This window comes from Bubalus bubalis, chromosome 1 (genome assembly GCF_019923935.1).
Source record: "Bubalus bubalis isolate 160015118507 breed Murrah chromosome 1, NDDB_SH_1, whole genome shotgun sequence".
Classification (NCBI taxonomy): domain Eukaryota; kingdom Metazoa; phylum Chordata; class Mammalia; order Artiodactyla; family Bovidae; genus Bubalus; species Bubalus bubalis.
The window spans coordinates 162,502,162-162,519,755 of record NC_059157.1 but is presented as its reverse complement, the minus strand read 5'-3'; the positions used below and the strand labels follow the sequence as shown (position 1 = coordinate 162,519,755).

The window sequence follows — 17,594 nt, the reverse complement described above, 5'->3', positions numbered from 1 at the left end:
TCTAGATCTGGAATGAAAATCTGGTTTATTAGCAATTGAATCTGAAGAGAGACAGTGTGTGTGCCAGGTGTTTCTGGTAGAAATTTAATCAGTGGCTATTCACTCTTGAGAAAACCAGATTTTCCACAGACTGGTAGATTGAACTACACTTGGGGCAGAGTCAATTTTAGTGTATTCTCAAACTCCACCATTAAGCACAAATAAAGCAGTGAAGAGACACCCAGAATTTTGCTCCCTGGCCATGTCCATCCCAGGTAGAGACTTTATTCATTCAGCATTCATCAGGTGTAAATATGTTTTCACATAAACAAGAGAGAAAGAGGCTGATTTTTTCCCCTAGTGTGTTGTCACTTTGCTTACTAGTTTCCCCACAAAAAGCCTGTGTTATTTGGAAAATGACTCAATGGGGCATCGTCTCTGAGGGGTCTGGATGGATGTTACATAGTCATTTTCATCTCCCAAGACAAGGATGTAAAAAGTGGACACAGATAGTAGAGTCGTCCCCCCGCCCCCCACAGGACTGACTCCTCTATGCATTGGTCAATGCTGGGTCACTACAGGTGTGACAGAGAAATGTACGTGATTCTCTTCCTAGCTGTGGACACAAGTAAGTCTTTTTATCACCTGAGTTTAATTTCCCAGTTTGGCTCAAATCAAGGTTTTCCTAATTCTTGGATTTTACTGTGTGTCATGGGGGAAAAACTGACACAGACACTCCCTCCAAGGAAGCATATAATTTGAGGAGTTCCCACTAGCTCATTGCCTGGAAAATCCCATGGACGGAGGAGCCTGGTGGGCTACAGTCCATGGAGTCGCAAAGAGTCAGACACGACTGAGCAACTTCACTTTCCCTTTTCATTTTCATGCATTGGAGAAGGAAATGGCAACCCACTCCAGTGTTCTTGCCTGGAGAATCCCAGGGATGGCGGAGCCTGGTGGGCTGCCATCTATGGGGTCGCACAGAGTCGGACACGACTGAAGCGACTTAGCAGCAGCACTAGCTCATTGGCTATCTTTGCATTATAGGTTGTCTTGGGCCAACTTTAACAAAGGCTTGGGCCAGCCTTTAACTTAGGCTTTGTCAAAGAGATGCATTTAAAATAAATTATTATGTATTTATATATTTGGCTGTCCTGTGCCCTTAGTTGCAGCATATGGGATCTAGTTCCCTGATTAGGGATTGAACCTGGGCCCCCTGCATTGGGAGCACAGAGTCTTAGCCACTGGACCACCAAGGAAGTCCCAAAGGGATGCATTTTGGAAATAATTTTACTCCTCATACTATTTTCTTATTACCTGAATTATATTCACCTATTTAAGAATTATTTTTCTATATTGAGTATATTCTGAAAATATTTCTTATATTGTTTCTGGAATAAGGTAGAGTATACACAAAATATACATATAAGATCTTTGTTGTCTTACAGGAAAATGAAACAATAGAATGATCATGATAAATTACTTGGATTAAGCAAAATCTTAATTACCCTTTGGGTATTTTCTAACATAGCTTTAAAAAAGGACTGTGCAGTTTCTATGTTTATAAAAAATTATCATTAAAGTATAATATTTGCTTCTTCAAAATATAACATTGGCATCCAAAATGTTACCAATTTTGTTTAGATACATCTATTGAAACAACTTAGACTCTGAAAGCTTTTGCTTTATTCATTCACTCATTTTTCATAAAGTGGTAGTACATTTACCAGTGAAAATGGAAATACTAAAGTTTCACGAGATATTTGTTTCCAGTTCACTAAGAAATAGTGTGCATTTAATTTTTTGACTTATTTTGTGGCTCTCTATTTAATAGAGTTTAACTTTCTACAGCTTTTCTTGGGAAGCCGAAATCCAGTTTTCTTCCTCTTTCAAAACTCTTATTGGGAATGACTAAATTCCCTTGTTTGAGAGGCTTCTGTTTTCGTTTTCCAAAAACACACCCATACACAAATACAGGAAAAGGACTGGAAAGAAAGCACATTAGAGATGGATATCTCCATCTAGTGTGACTGCTTTCAAAATCTTTATGCTTTAGTGGTGATCACTTTGTAATGTATAGAAACATCCAATCACTATGCTGTGCACCTGGAACTAACATAGTATTGCAGGGCAAATATATGTCAATAAAATACATAAAATCTTTATACGGTTGACCCTTTTACAACAGGTGTTCGAACTACTCAGGTCCACTTGTGTGGGGAATTTTTTCAGTAGTACCACCACAAACTCCTCTGTTCCCAAGTGTGTCGAATCCACAGATGCAGAACTGCCGATCTAGAGGAACTGTGGCTCCTGAGGCACGCTGGATGCAGAGAAACTGAAGGTATGGAGGGGTGACTAAAAATAATACTCTCCCTCTCTCCTTTTTTTTTTTTTTTCTTCAGCATGTGAAGGGTTGGTGCCCCTTACTCCAGCTGTTCAGGGGTCAGCTATATTTTTCTGTAATCTTGCATCATTTCTACAGTGAGTTGATATGACTTTTGGGTTTTTGCCCGCCCCTTGTGGCTTATGGAATCTTAAGTTTTCTGATGTATGGAATCCACACTCTCCACAGTGAAAGTGCAGATTCCCAACCACTGGACTTCTACGAAATTCCCTGGTATGACAAGGAATTGCACTCTGGAATATACTGCTCACTCACCATTAGAGCTGCATGGATGCCAATACACTGGACATGTCTCTTATGTTTCAATCCCCTAGGGCTTTGCTGATGCTGCTGCCAGCTTTACCTGAAGCAAAAGTTTTCATTTCTTTTTTTTTTTAATAATTTTTTTTTTTTTTTTTTTTTGGCTGGGCTGGGTCTTCACTGTTGCAGGTGGGCTTTCTCTAGTTGCTGCGAGCAGGAATTATGGTGCATCCGCTTCTCACTGTGGTGGCTTCTCCTGTTGCAGAGCACAGGTTCTAGCATGCTGGAGCTTCAGTAGTTGTGGGTCTCCGGCTCTAGAGCACAGGCTCAGTAGTTGTGGCACATGGGTTTAGTTACTTCTGGGCATGTGGGATAGAACTCGTGTCCCCTGCACTGGCAGACAGATTCTTATCCACTGCACCACCAGGGAAGTCCAAAAGTTTTCATTTCTTTCCTCATGTGTTACACTGATGTGCATATATGTATCGTCTCAAAGATGATAGTTTTATCTGTTCAAAACTGTACACATAAAATGTAAAATATGCATAAGCAAAATAAAATGATAATCCTGAGATCAGGAATAAAAGAATACAAGGATTTGTAGTACTACCGTAAGCTTTAAGTATATCAATAATTCCTTTGAAATTTACAAATGGGCAGACCTACAGATTTATAGAGCGTTTTCTTCTCCCTCAATTTATGCAGCATTACTATATGACAACTTTATGGCTAGAAGAGTTTAATTTTTTTCTTATGTCAAACTGTAATTGATTTGTAATATTTTATTATTTTCAGATACAAAGTGATTTGGTTATATATAATCTATGCATTTATGTATATTCTTTTTAAAAATTATTTTCCATTATAGGTTATTACAAGATATTGACTATAGTTCTTTGTAAAAGTGAAAGAAAGTGAAAGTGAAGTCACTCAGTCGTGTCCGACTCTTTGCAACCCTATGGACTATAGCCTACCACGATCCTCTGTCCATGGGATTTTCCAGGCGAGAGTACTGGAGTGGGTTGCCATTTCCTTTTCCAGAGGATCTTCCCAACCCAAGGATTGAACCTGGGTCTCCCACATTGTAGGCAGATGCTTTACCATCTGAGCCACCAAGGAAGTCAATAAATCCTTGTTTAGCTATTTTACATATGGCAATGTATATCTGTTAATCCTATACTCCTTATTTTCCCCTACTTCCCCTTCTCCTTTGGTAATCATAAATTTGTTTATGTCTGTGAGTTTGTTTCTGGTTTGAAAATAAGTTGATTTGTACTATTTTTTTAGATTCCACATATAAGTGATATTGTATGATATGTGTCTTTCTCTGATTTGCTTCACTTAGTATGATAATCTCTAGGTCCATCCACGTTGCTTGCTGCAAATGGCATTTATTGCATTCCTTTTTGTGGCTGAGTAATATTCCATTGTATATATGTACCGTATCTTCTAGGTTGCTTCCTTGTCTTGGCTATTGCAAATACTGCTGCTGTGAACATTGGGGTGTATGATCTTTGAATTAGAGTTTTCATCTTTTCCGGATATATGCCCAGGAGTGGGACTGCTAGATCATATGGTACCTCTATTTTTAGTTTTGTGTTTATTTTTTTAAAGAATCTCCATGCTGTTCTCCAGCATGAAGTGGCTGCACCAATTTACATTCCCACCAACAGTATAAGATGGTTCCCTTTTCTCCACACTCTCTCCAGCATTTATTATTTGTGACTGGAGTGGGGTGACACCTCATTGTAGTCTCAATTTGCATTTCTCTAATAATTTGTGATGTTGAGAATCTTTTCATGTGTTTGTCGGCCATCTGTATATCTTCTTTGGTGAAATGTCTATTTAGGTTTTCTGCCCATTTTTTTTAAATTGGGTTGTTTGTTTTTTGATATTGAGTTGTATGAGCTGTTTGTATATTTTGGAAATTAAGCTCTTGTTAGTTGCACTGTTAGCAAATATTTTCTCCCAGTTAGTAGGTTGTCATTTTGTTTATGGTTTCCTAGAAAAGTTTAATTTTTTTGAAGAGGTTTTTATTGTGAAAAATGAGAAAAAAATAGCCCATGAATTAACAGAGTAGATTATTAAAAAAAACCTACCAAGTTTACTTTAAACAGCCATGTGAAAAAACAGGCATTGATAAATAAAATCTATGGCATATCTCAATATACTTTGGGATGTAGATATCCAAAGTAAAATTTATCACTGTTGTTTTTAACAACTGAAACCCTTAAATAACAACTGCCTTTAAAAAATTTTTTTATAGAAGTTAATTTACAATGTTGTGTTAGTTAATGGGGTATAGTAAAGTGATTTGGTTATACACATATGTTTTCTTTTTCATATTCTTTTCCATTATGGTTTATTACAGGATATTGAATAGTTCTCTATACTATACAGTGAGACCTTCTTGTTCATCTGTTTTATATATAATACTTTGTATCTGCCAATCCCAAACTCCTAATTCATCCCTCCCCCACCCCACCTTCACCCTTTGGTAACATAAGTTTGTTTAAAAAAAAAAAAAAAAGGTGGTGAATGGATTAATACCAAGGCCAACCCTCAGTCTCCCAGTAGCTTACCCATTTCCTGCGGCCCAGCACTCAGCCCTCCCTGGGACACCTCATCCTTCCATTCCTGTGCCCTTCAGCCCTTCCCCATGCTTTTTCAGCAGCCTCTTAGTAGGAAAGCACTATGATTTAGTCCTAACACTAACTGATGAATAACTAGCAGCTAGATTTACTTCCTCTTGCTGCTTCTGCTAAGTTGCTTCAGTCGTGTCCAACTCGCTGCGACCCCAGAGATGGCAGCCCACCAGGCTCCCCCGTCCCTGGGATTCTCCAGGCAAGAACACTGGAGTGGGTTGTCATTTCCTTCTCCAATGCATGAAAGTGAAAAGTGAAAGTGAAGTCGCTCAGTCATGTCTGACTCCTAGCTACCCCATGGACTGCAGCCTACCAGGCTCCTCCGTCCGTGGGATTTTCTAGGCAAGAGTACTGGAGTGGGTTGCCATTGCCTTCTCCTCTTGCTACACACACTTAAACACCAAATCTGTTATCACTATAAGGAATGGCCCCCTCCTACGAGATTCCTCCCTCTCCCAAGAATAGAGAACTGAGAAGTCAGGAAGTTCAGGAGAGGGCAGGCTGGGCATTCCAGTCTTTAGGGCTCTCCACCTAAAGACTCTCACCTCTGCTTTCTGCTCTTAAGTAATTTTATCACTGAGCAGAGGCTGCTGTGCTGTGCTGTGCTATCCCTGCGGATCCAGCAAATCCCTCCTCCCTCCCCTCAGAAGGGAAAAGACACGTGGTCCCATAATCCTTTGCCAGTGGGATCCCACTATGGTTCCCCAGGGAGACGCACCTGCCTGAGGTGTGGGAGGTGGGAGAGGAGCAGCGGCCGTTGCTCACTTCTGGCAGGAGGGTGGCCTTTGCAGGATGGCAGTTGCTTGCCATTCCTGCATTGGAGTGTGAGTAACTCCTGCCACTCTCTCCCTTGGTGCTGTTGGCTTTGTGACTTCCTGCTGCTGCTGCTGCTGCTAAGTCACTTCAGTTGTGTCCGACTCTGTGTGACCCCATAGACGGCTTCCTGAGATTCCCTCATTTTCCCAAATAGCAGAGCTGTTCCTTGACCTTCACTTTCCCAGCTTTTCAGGAGGTTGTGAAAGCACCTGCTCCCTCCCTGCTTTCTGTTTTCCTGATGGAACTCTGACTGAAAAATAAGGCCTTTGGCTGACTTACTCATTCTCTGTTGTCCACAAAGTCAGTGGTTTAGTTTTCTGACCAAGAGTGCAAACCAGGGATGACTCAGGATGTGCTCCAAATTTGTAATAAAGCCCATTTCTTGGTATTTCCTAGTCATTGTATACACTTTTCTTGAGATCTCCCACACTGCCTCCCAGAAAAACACAGCAGAACAAATGAAAGCACCATCATCATTTGTTAAATGTTTTCATTTATCATAGCTGCTATTGTTGTTATTATGTCTTGCTTCATACCAGAATTGTGACAAAGGGCAATTAGTTTTAGAGAAAGTGAAGAAAGGTAGGAAGGTTGCTTTAATTTTTCCCAAACCTGGCTGGAGGGGAAATTCACACATCCTTCCAGTTTATGAAACAGGCGTCGGATCTTTATTAAACTGGCCAGCAGAAGAAGGTCATCCCCGTTCAGGTATCGGAGCGCTGGAATCTCCTTAGCATTTAGCAGCTTTTCAGCAAAGAGAAAGAGAAAGGAAGCTCAGGGTTCCGTGTGGAAATAGTGACTGCAGAAGCAGGAGGTGGGAGGAGGCAAGAGGCAACGCTAGTTAGGGGCTGGAGTCTCCTGTGAGTCTGCTGCTGCTGCTGCTACATCGCTTCAGTCGTGTCCGACTCTGTGTGACCCCATAGGCAACCCACCAGGCTCCCCCGTCCCTGTAATTCTCCAGGCAAGAACACTGGAGTGGGTTGCCATTTCCTTCTCCAATGCATGAAAGTGAAAACTGAGAGTGAAGTCACTCAGTCATGTCCTACTCCTAGTGACCCCATGGACTGCAGCCCACCAGGCTCCTTCATCCATGGGATTCTCCAGGCAAGAGTACTGGAGTGGGGTGCCATTGTTATCTATAACTAGGGGCAGTGGTATTAATTCTGATCTGAACAGGAATGATCTCTGGAGATTTGAGAGACTAGAGCAGACCAGACCAAACAGAATTTGCATATTTTCTTTCAAATGCTTACTACGCATTCAAGTCATTATAACAGCATATACTATTTCACCAGCATCTATTGAGGGCAGCACAGAAATGCTATAGTTATCCTGTCCCTGGGACACACCCAGTGTGGAGTGAGTGCTGGCTTGGAGGCTGGGAAGGTGGTGGGGAGCACCTGAGCTTCCAGAAGGCCCCGGGATGACTGACACTCCTTTTCTTCTCCCGAATGCACCCCCACCTCCAGGAGCTGCTGCACATGAACATCCCCAAGACCCTTCCTTGCCTTCTGTGCTGCCCATGTCCTCTCAGCCTTGGATGACCCAGGCTGATGCTGTCTCCTCGAGCTGCAGGAAGGTCAAGGGTCCCCAGCCTGGCCTGGAATGTTTCCAAGGCTGAGCTTTAGGACCAGCCAGGAGGGGCATGTAGCCTCAGTGGGGTGGGCTAAAGAAGCCCATCTGCTACCTCCTGCAGGCAGAGTGGCCACTTATTCACCTGCCAGAGATGTGAGATCACAGTATTCTCCATTTTCACCCCTCCCCACGTTGGAAGGAAGGGAGGGAGAAAGGAAAAAGGGATGGGGGAAGGAGGTTGAGATAGCTGAGAAATGAAGGGTGAATCACCATTTTTAGTTTTCCTTCAATCCCAAATCCCGTAAAATGGGAAACATTTTCAGAGAGTAAATCAATAGGAAATAGGAAAGATTTTCATCAGCAGGAATAATCTTAAGGAATTCCTGAAAATTGAGAAGCAGCTGGGACCATATCCACTGAGAGATAAATGATCAAATGAATGCACTGGTCCAGAGCACACATATTCTGAGCTCAAAGGCAAGTGAATATTAGGATGGCATTTCAGGCAAAGAGCTTAAGACGGAAACATATTGATGATGTTAAATTTTTTTGTCAAAATAGAAACAAAAACCCTCAGTGATACTCTGAGTCACACAATGGACGCAAAGCTGAAGGGCCAATAGGTGAGCTGGCCCAGGGGTGAACGGTGTAACTCACCATGAAAACAACACCTTGAATTTCCTAACCAGAGAACTTCAAGACAAAGTGAAACCTGATAGAAATTACAGAAAAAATGGACAAATTCACAGTTCTACTGGGATATTTTCATACATCTCTCAGAAATAAACCAACAATATAAGAAGAAAAGGATATAGAGAGAAGTATGAAGAGAACAATTAAACATACATTATACAATTTGTGCCAATAAACATTCAACCATTTGGGGGGTCAAATATACATGGAACAGTCATAAATTATGTCATCAAGTACAAAGAAAATATCCCTGCATTTAAATAGCAAGAAAAAATGCAAGCCATATTCCTTGCCCATTTAGAAGTTAATGAGAAAAGGTAGCAAATTTAAAAAACCTTATTTGAAAGTTAAGTAGCTACTGAGTTGAAGAAATCAAAATAGAACTCATAGACTATATAGAAGTGAAAGAAAACAAGAGCACTATATGAGTCCCACGGTAGGGGTGGGGTGGGGTGCTGGGAGTTTACACAGGGTGGTCAGGAAAGGACTCTGAGAGCAGAACCTGAGGGAAGTGCTAAGTGGGGTATGGGGCATTTTAGGTTGAGGGAACAGCAAGTGCAAAAGCCCTGTGGCAGCGATGTGCATGGCATTGTCCACAACAGCAAAAAGGCCATGGTGGCTAGAGCAAAGTGGGTAAGAAAAGAGGACCACAGAGAAATATTAAAAAAGGAAGTCCAGATCATGTATAGTAATGTAGGTGTTTTATAGGATCTTGGCTTTTACTCTGAGTACTGTTAGAAGTCACAGTTAGACCATTTTCATTAGTCGCTAGGTGTTTTTTGATTTCCTCTGATTTCTTCAGTGATCCAATGGTTGTTTAGTAGCAGATTGTTTAGCTTCCATGTGTTTGGGTTCTTTACAGTTTTTTTCTTGTGGTTTATTTCTAATCTTATGGCTTTGTGATTGGAAAAGATGTTTGATATGATTTCGATTTTCTTAAATTTACCGAGGCTGGCTTTGTGGCCCAGCATGTGGTCAATCCTGGAGAATGCTCCATGTGCACTTGTGAAGAATGTGTATTCTGCTGCTTTTGGATGGAATGCCCTATAAATATCAATTGTGCTTTCAAAGTATCACCCTTACTATCATGATAGAATTGACTTTGGGAAGAGTGGAAGCTGGGATACTCGGGCGGAGGCTATTGTAATAATTTAAACAAGATGGATTAAGTAGATACATGAGGCAGACGGGGTGAAATTAATGAAGGATGCAAGGAGTGTTGGAATCTGGTGACATGTTGGTGGTGGCATTTAGAGGACTTGCAGATGAAAGACTTGGGGTTGCAAAACAGAGAGGAGAGGACCAACCCCAAAGTTTTGGGTCTGAGCAACTGAAAGAAAGGTGTTGCCATTTCCTGAGATGGAGAAGACCGAAGGTAAATGCCTTCCCATGTCATATTGCTCTGTGAAGTTCCTAATACCCTTTAGATGCCAGATGGAGATGCAGGGTTGGAATCAGAGATATGCAAGTTTAAAGTTCCTGGGAGATCCACCTGGAGATCAAAGGAGGGGTTATCAGCAAGCAGATGGTATTTCAGGACAGAAACCTAATGAGATCACCTAGGGAGTTAGTACAGAGAGAGAAGAGGTGAGCCCGATGACAGGCCCTGGAGCCTTTCAGTATTTAAAAGAGGGGAGGTGAAGAAAATATGCAAAGAAAAATGAGGAGTAGCCCCTGAGGTGGAAGTAAAATCAAGGCACAGTAACTCCTGGAAGCAAGCGAGGAAATGCTTCCAGGGGGAGGGGATGAGAAACTATAGGGCATTAGATTTAGCATTCATGGGAAATAGATGGGGAAACAGTGTCAGAATTTATTTTTTGGGGCTCCAAAATCACTGCAGATGGTAACTGCAGCCATGAAATTAAAAGACGCTTACTCCTTGGAAGGAAAGTTACGACCAACCTAGATAGCATATTGAAAAGCAGAGACATTACTTTGCCAACAAAGGTCCGTCTAGTCAGGGCTATGGTTTTTCCAGTGGTCATGTATGGATGTGAGAGTTGGACTGTGAAGAAAGCTGAGCACCGAAGAATTGATGCTTTTGAACTGTGGTGTTGGAGAAGACTCTTGAGAGTCCTCGGACTCCAAGGAGATCCAACCAGTCCATTCTGAAGGAGATCAGCCCTGGGATTTCCTTGGAAGGAAGGATGCTAAAGCTGAAACTCCAGTACTTTGGCCACCTCATGCGAAGAGTTGACTCATTGAAAAAGACTCTGATGCTGGGAGGGATTGGGGGCAGGAGGAGAAGGGGACGACGGAGGATGAGATGGCTGGATGGCATCACTGATTCGATGGAGGTGAGCCTGAGTGAACTCCGAAAGTTGGTGATGGACAGGGAGGCCTGCGTGCTGCTATTCATGGGGTTGCAAAGAGTCGGACACGACTGAGCGACTGAACTGAACTGAACCACAGTAAACGTGTAACACTATGCAACAACCGAAGAGACAAATTTACTTGGATATGTAGACATGAAAGATACTCCATTTAACTTGTGGAAAACAAAAACAAATAGAACAGGTCTAACAGTACAATCAGTGTGCTGCTGCTGTTGCTAGTAAGTCGCTTCAGTTGTGTCCGACTCTGTGTGACCCCATAGACGGCAGCCCACTAGGCTCCTCTGTCCCTGGGATTCTCCAGGCAAGAACACTGGAGCGGGTTGTCATTTCCTTCTCCAATGCATGAAAGTGAAAAGTGAAAGTGAAATCGCTCAGTCGTGCCCGACTCTTAGCGACCCATGGACTGCAGCCCACCAGGCTCCTCCATCCATGGGATTTTCCAGGCAAGAGGACTGGAGTGTGGTGCCATTGCCTTCTCCGACAAGCAGTGTAGTCAGATGCAATTTTTATTTTAAAAAGATGTATATGAATAATTTCTAAACATATAGAAAAGAGAAATACACACCAAATTTTCAATGTGATTACCTTTGAGAAGAAGATTAGAATAGAAGAAAGGATGGAAGGGAGGAATATCGTTTTTAACTCTTTTATGTCTATACTATTTGAATCTTCAAATATAACAGTGTATTCAGGTGTCACTTTTGCAATTTTAAAAAACTGAAAGGGTAATTATGAGGATGATGAGAAAAGAAAACGTTTTTAACATCAGATTCTTTCTTTTGCACCAACTCTTTTTCAAAACTCATTTCGAAGAAGAGAGGTGAGGAGAAAGAGAGAGCATTTTTTACATTTTTGGTAAGGATGCATTTACCATGAATGTATTGAACCAAAAAGAGGCTATACTGTAGATTTCTAACCAAGGAAGAAACTTGTTTGGACTTGCCAGCTGACTGCAGTAGCTAGATCGACTGGAAGCCACTTGAATATTGCTTAGCACAGCGTGGACCCTCGCTCTCTGTTGACTGAATCTGAAGTCTCCCTTTTGTTTGGTGTTTATGAAATATCCCTGCCTATGGGGAATCCTGAAGTCATATTTCCACTTACTTAAATGTATAGATGTTTTAGAAACTGAAGGTGTCTTTGAAATCTGGGGCCATCTCTTCCTTGAATAACTGATGAAACAAGGTTCTCAGAGTTTAGGATACTTATTCAAAGTCACATATTATGTATGTTCTATATATAGTCACTCGGTCGTGTCTGACTTTGTGACCCCATGGACTGCAGCACGCCAGGCTTCCCTGTCCTTCACCAACTCCTGGAGCTTGCTCAAACTCATGTCCATCGAGTGAGTGATGCCATCCAACCATCTCATCCTCTGTTGTCCCCTTCTCCTCCAGCCTTCAATCCTTCCCAGCATCAGAGTCTTTTCAAATGAGTCAGTTCTTCCCATCAGGTGGCCAAAGTATTGGAGTTTCAGCTTCAACATCAGTCCTTCCAATGAATATTAAGGGTTGACTTCCTTTAGGATTGACTGGTTTGATCTCATTGCACTCCAAGGGGACTCTCAAGAGTCTTCTCCAGCAACCCAGTTTGAAAGCATCAGTTCTTCAGTGCTCACCCTTCTTTATGGTCCAGTTCTCACATCCATACATGACTACTGGAAAAACCACAGCTTTAGCAAGATGGACCTTTGTCAGCAAAGTAATGTCTCTGCTTTTTAACACACTAAGTTGGTCATAGCTTTTCTTCCAAGGAGCAAGTGTCTTTTAATTTCATGACTGCAGTCACCATCTTCAGTGATTTTGGAGCCCCCCAAAATAAAGTCTTTCACTGTTTCCATTGTTTTCCCATCTATTTGTCATGAAGTGATGGGACCGGATGCCATCTTAGTTTTCTGAATGTTGAGTTTTAAGGCAAGTTTTTCACTCTCCTCTTTCACTTTCATCAAGAGGCTCTTTAGTTCTTCTTCACTTTCTGCCATAGGGTGGTGTCATCTGTGTGTCTGAGGTTATTGATATTTCTCCTGGCAATCTTAATTCCAGCTTGTACTTCATCCAGCCCAGCATTTCACATGATGTACTCTGCATATAAGTTAAATAAGCAGGGTGACAATATACAGCCTTGAAGTACTTCTTTCCTGATTCGGAACCAGTTTGTTGTTCCATGTCCAGTTCTAACTGTTGCTTCTTGACCGGCATACAGATTTCTCAGGAGGCAGGTAAGGTGGTCTGGTATTCCCATCTCATTAAGAATTTTCCACAGTTTGTTGTGATCCACAGTCAAAGGCTTTGGCCACAGTCAATAAAGCAGAAGTAAATGTTTTTCTGGAACTCTCTTACTTTTTCGGTGATCCAACGGATGTTGGCAATTTGATCTCTGGTTCCTCTGCCTTGTCTAAAATCCAGCTTGAATATCTGGAAGTCACGGTTCACGTACTGTTGAAGCCTGACTTGGAGAATTTTGAGCATTACTTTGCTAGCATGTGTTGAATTGTATGGCTCAGATGGTAAAGCGTCTGCCTGCAATGACCTGATTGACCCTGGGTTCAATCCTTGGGTCAGGAAGACCCCCTGGAGAAGGAAATGGCAACCCACTCCAGTACTCTTGCCTGGAAAATCCCATGGATGGAGGAGCCTGGTAGGCTACATCCATGGTGTAGCAGAGTCAGACACGACTGAGCAACTTCACACTTTACTAGTGTGTGAAATGAGTGCAATTGTGCAGTAGTTTGAACATTCTTTGGCATTGCCCTTCTTTGGGATTGGAATGAAAACTGACCTTTTCCAGTTCTGTGGCCACTGCTGAGTTTTCCAAATTTGCTGGCATACTGAGTGCAGCACTTTCACAGTATCATCTTTTAAGATTTGAAATAGCTCAACTGGAATTCCATCACACCTCCACTAGCTTTTTTTGTAATGATGCTTCCTAAGGCCCACTTGACTTTGCATTCCAGGATGTCTGGCTCGAGGTGCGTGATCACATCATCGTGGTTATCTGGGCTCTGAAGATCTTTTTTGTATAGTTCTGTGCATTCCTGCGACCTCTTCTTAATATCTTCTGCTTCTGTTGCTGCTGCTGCTGCTACTAAGTCGCGTCAGTCGTGTCCGACTCTGTGAGACCCCATAGACGGCAGCCCACCAGGCTCGTCCATCCCTGGGATTCTCCAGGCAAGAACACTGGAGTGGGTTGCCATTTTCTTCTCTTTTGCTTCTGTTAGGGCCCTACCATTTCTGTCCTTTATTGAGCCCATCTTTGCATGAAATGTTCCCTTGGTATCTCTAATTTTCTTGAAGAGATCTCTAGTCTTTCCCATTCTATTGTTTTCCTCTATTTCTTTGCAGTGATTACTGAGGAAGGCTTTCTTATCACTCCTTGCTGTTCTTAGAAACTCTGCATTCAAATGGGTATATCTTTCCTTTTTTCCTTTGCCTTTCACTTCTCTTCTTTTCTCAGCTATTTGTAAGGCCTCCTCAGACAACCATTTTGCCTTTTTGCATTTCTTTTTCTTGGGGATGGTCTTGATCACTGTCTCTTGTCCAATGTCACGAACCTCCATCCATAATTCTTCAGGCACTCTGTCTATCAGAGATTTAATCCCTTGTATCTGTGTATATACATGTAATCCCTTTTATATACATGTAATCTATTTATATACATGTAATTTTTATACATCTAATCCCTTGAATCTATACATATACATGCATATATACATATTTCAGCTTTACTGAGATGTAATTGACAAATTCTACATCTCTATTGGGGCTTACTTGGGAAATTCCATGGACAGAGACACTTGGTGGGCTACATCCATAGGATTGCAAAAGAGCTGGACAGGACTTAGCGACTAAACGACAACAACAAACATCTCTATGGAGCTATCATTTAGTAAGTAGTTGGTGCCAAGAAACATGCTAAGCACTTTATATTCTCATTGAATCATCACAGCAATCAATAATATAATGGAGGAATCATCCCCATTTTATAGAGGAGGGCACTGAAGTTCAAGTTCACCAGCTTAGCTAAGTGGCAGAGTTGAGGTTTGAAACTATGTCCTATAACCTGAAGTCTGTGTTCTTAACCATTGTGCAGCATTGCTGGTCACTGAGAGTGTTCTTTGGGCCATGCCCTGGGTGGTGTAGAGAAATCAGTAAGAAAGAGATTCTATCCTGCAGGAGCTCACCATCCAGTAGGAAAGGCAGCCCCAAAGGCAAGTAAGGCGCATAGTTCAGCAAGCACGCACATGGACAGAGACGAGTACATGGACAACCTCGAGAAGGACACGATTGACCTTGTTTGGACAAAGGGCAAGGAAGTCTGGGAAGTGTCTCTAAGGAAACAGGGCTTGTGTTGGGTCTTGAACATGGTCAGAACCCAGGTCTCCTGACTCAGCCAAAGGCTTTCACCTAGAACACAGAGAAAAACAATACAAACTACTAAAACTAAAACCTCAAAGCTGCACTACTCATAGAGTAGACACTGAGTAAACGTTATTTGGAATCAAGTTTCAAATAAAAAGGAATTTGAGGAAGAAGAAACAATAAGACTGTCTCAATCCCATATGAATTCAATTCCATATAAAACTTTCACTGTTTTTTCCTTGAATTTCAAAATTCACAGTGGTGCACAGTAGATTACACATGAGTATAATTTTTCAGTAATAACACTAACTAACATTATTTTACTCCTATTATTCTAAATGTTTTAAAATGTTTATAAAAATGGACCTACCTTCACTTTGGTTCCGACACTGATTCTTGCCTGTTGGCCCATTGCTAGAAAAGTGATTGAAATCTTGTCTTGTTCTAAGATGCGGATTCCAACATAATGGTTCAAAGCCAGAAACACAGGTTTAAATGAAACAAAGGGTGAGGAAGTGACGGAACTTGACCAATTCCAAGCCCTTACTCTGTTGCCAGCTTGATCTGAATATTGACCACCCAAGATATTGATGTATACCCTGAGGAGAAAGGAAATTAAAAATCATAAACATGAACATTATAATTCAACCTTGAAATTAGCTCTGCCACTTGCTAACCAAAGAGAGTAGCAGTTCATACTAGCCAATAGCTTATGACTTTCCTGATGGCTCGAGCGGTAAAGAATCCACCTGCAGTGCAGGGGACACAGGAGACATGAGTTCAATCCCTGGGTCAGGAAGATTCCCTGGAGTAGGAAATGGCAGCCTTCTCACTATTCTTGCCTGGAAAATCCCATGAACAGAGGAGCCTGCTGGGTTACAGTCCATGGGGTCACAAAGAGTTCGACACAACTACACACACACACACACGATGTGCACAATAGTGTATGAATAATGGAAAACCTCATATAATCATAGGAGCCATAATACTGGGACAGAATCCTATACTAATTTGAAGTACTGGGTATAGTTTAAGACCTAGTGATAAATCAAAATGCATCCAAAGGTGGAACCAGGATGATAAAGAGATCTGGAAAATGATGTGCTGGGGAGGATTAAGAGGGAGCAGGGAAGATTTAGTCTGGACATGAGAAAACACAAGAAGGCAGGCTCTGCCTGGAAGACGGGCGAGGACTGGTGCTTAGACGTTTCCTGTGCCAGTATGGATATCAGTGAGTGTAAGTTCTAGGAAAGGCTGTACTGGCCTCAGTACTGAGACTTGTTTTCTAACAGCAACTGGGGGGCTAGGACTTCTAGGATATCAAGGCTGGTGTGGGTAGAAAGGGCTCAGGGAACATCTTTGAGATCACTGTGGTTGAGAAGATCCCAGTAATGGAGTAGAAGGGGGAACTGACACCAGCCAGGTGCCCCAATCTCTTGGAGTTGCTAATGCCACATTTTACTACATTACCAACAGAAGCAGCCCTGTACCGTCTGAGATCTGGTGTCACTGGTGACTGCCATTGTATTCCATGAGCTCCTCTGCACTCTCTGTCACATTCTTCCATCTCAGCTCACCATGTGTTTCTCAGGGAGAGAGGATGGGTATGTGCTAGGAGCCAGCGTGAGGCACTCCGCCTGTGGCAAAGGTCATGAGGAAGGAGGCTCGGCATACGCAAAGGCGGGATCGAGCCTCAGGAGTCCCCCTGGAAATTCTCGAGCATCTACCCCCAAAACCAGAGTCTGCCTACTTTCTGCTTTGTGCTCTCACCTACACCTCTGACTTTATGGGGGGCTGTCTCCCACTACCTCTCTCTGAAAAAAAGAGTTAACTTACAGCTCCAGTTAATAAAGTTCCTGGGTGTGATAGTGTTTCAACCTACAAACTCCTTTGGAAGTCCTCCAGCCTGCCTGAATAGGTTTTTCCGGCCACATGTGATTGCTCAGAGCCTCCCAACTGTGAGAGGCATGAGATATTCTAAACTGTCTAAATACAGATTCCTTTGCGCAGTTAAAAGATTGATTAGAAATTGTATTGGTGAAGGGATTTTCACTTGTTGGGCCAATGTTTGCTGCTAAGTTTCCATATCCCTTACCTGCTGTGTCCCTGGCAGTGTATTGATTAATATAATTGGTGTAAGTAGTAGCTTTAATGTTTGTAACCTTGGACCCTTGAGTTAATTCTTTTTCTTGTTATAGCCCACCACACCTTTGCCCTGTAGGAATGCAACTTTATCTAATGCTTCTGGAGGGTGGTGCCTGACTAATCACCTTTAGAGAAAAATAAGTTTTCTTGAAGAAAGGGTCTTTAAATGTTAACAGGCCTCCGGGCCAGAAGATGATGCAAATCACTTAAACTTTTGCATATGATAAGTTTGCAGGAAGAAAGCCTGGCTTACTGCATGACTCTACCCTTTCCCCCATTATCTTCTATGCATAACTTAAGGTATAAAATCTACTTTGGAAAATAAAGTGCGGGCCTTGTTCACCGAAGCTTGGTCTCCCCATGTCGTTCTTTCTCTCACCTTCTGGCTGAATTATTCAGC

General features: G+C 42.2%; 1 protein-coding gene across 1 annotated transcript in view; it reads right to left on the bottom strand.

Annotated features, from left to right (window-relative positions):
- Positions 1 to 6,092: 6,092 nt before the first annotated feature.
- ERICH6 (glutamate rich 6) overlaps positions 6,093 to 17,594 on the bottom strand; it is a 49,225-nt gene continuing 37,723 nt past the window's right edge. Inside the window, exons 13-14 of the mRNA XM_006048549.4 lie at positions 15,420 to 15,648; positions 6,093 to 6,831 (exon numbers count right to left, since the gene is read on the bottom strand). Coding sequence (XP_006048611.3) covers positions 6,568 to 6,831; positions 15,420 to 15,648 — 493 coding nt within the window. The 3' untranslated portion in view covers positions 6,093 to 6,567. The remainder of the gene's footprint in view (positions 6,832 to 15,419; positions 15,649 to 17,594) is intronic.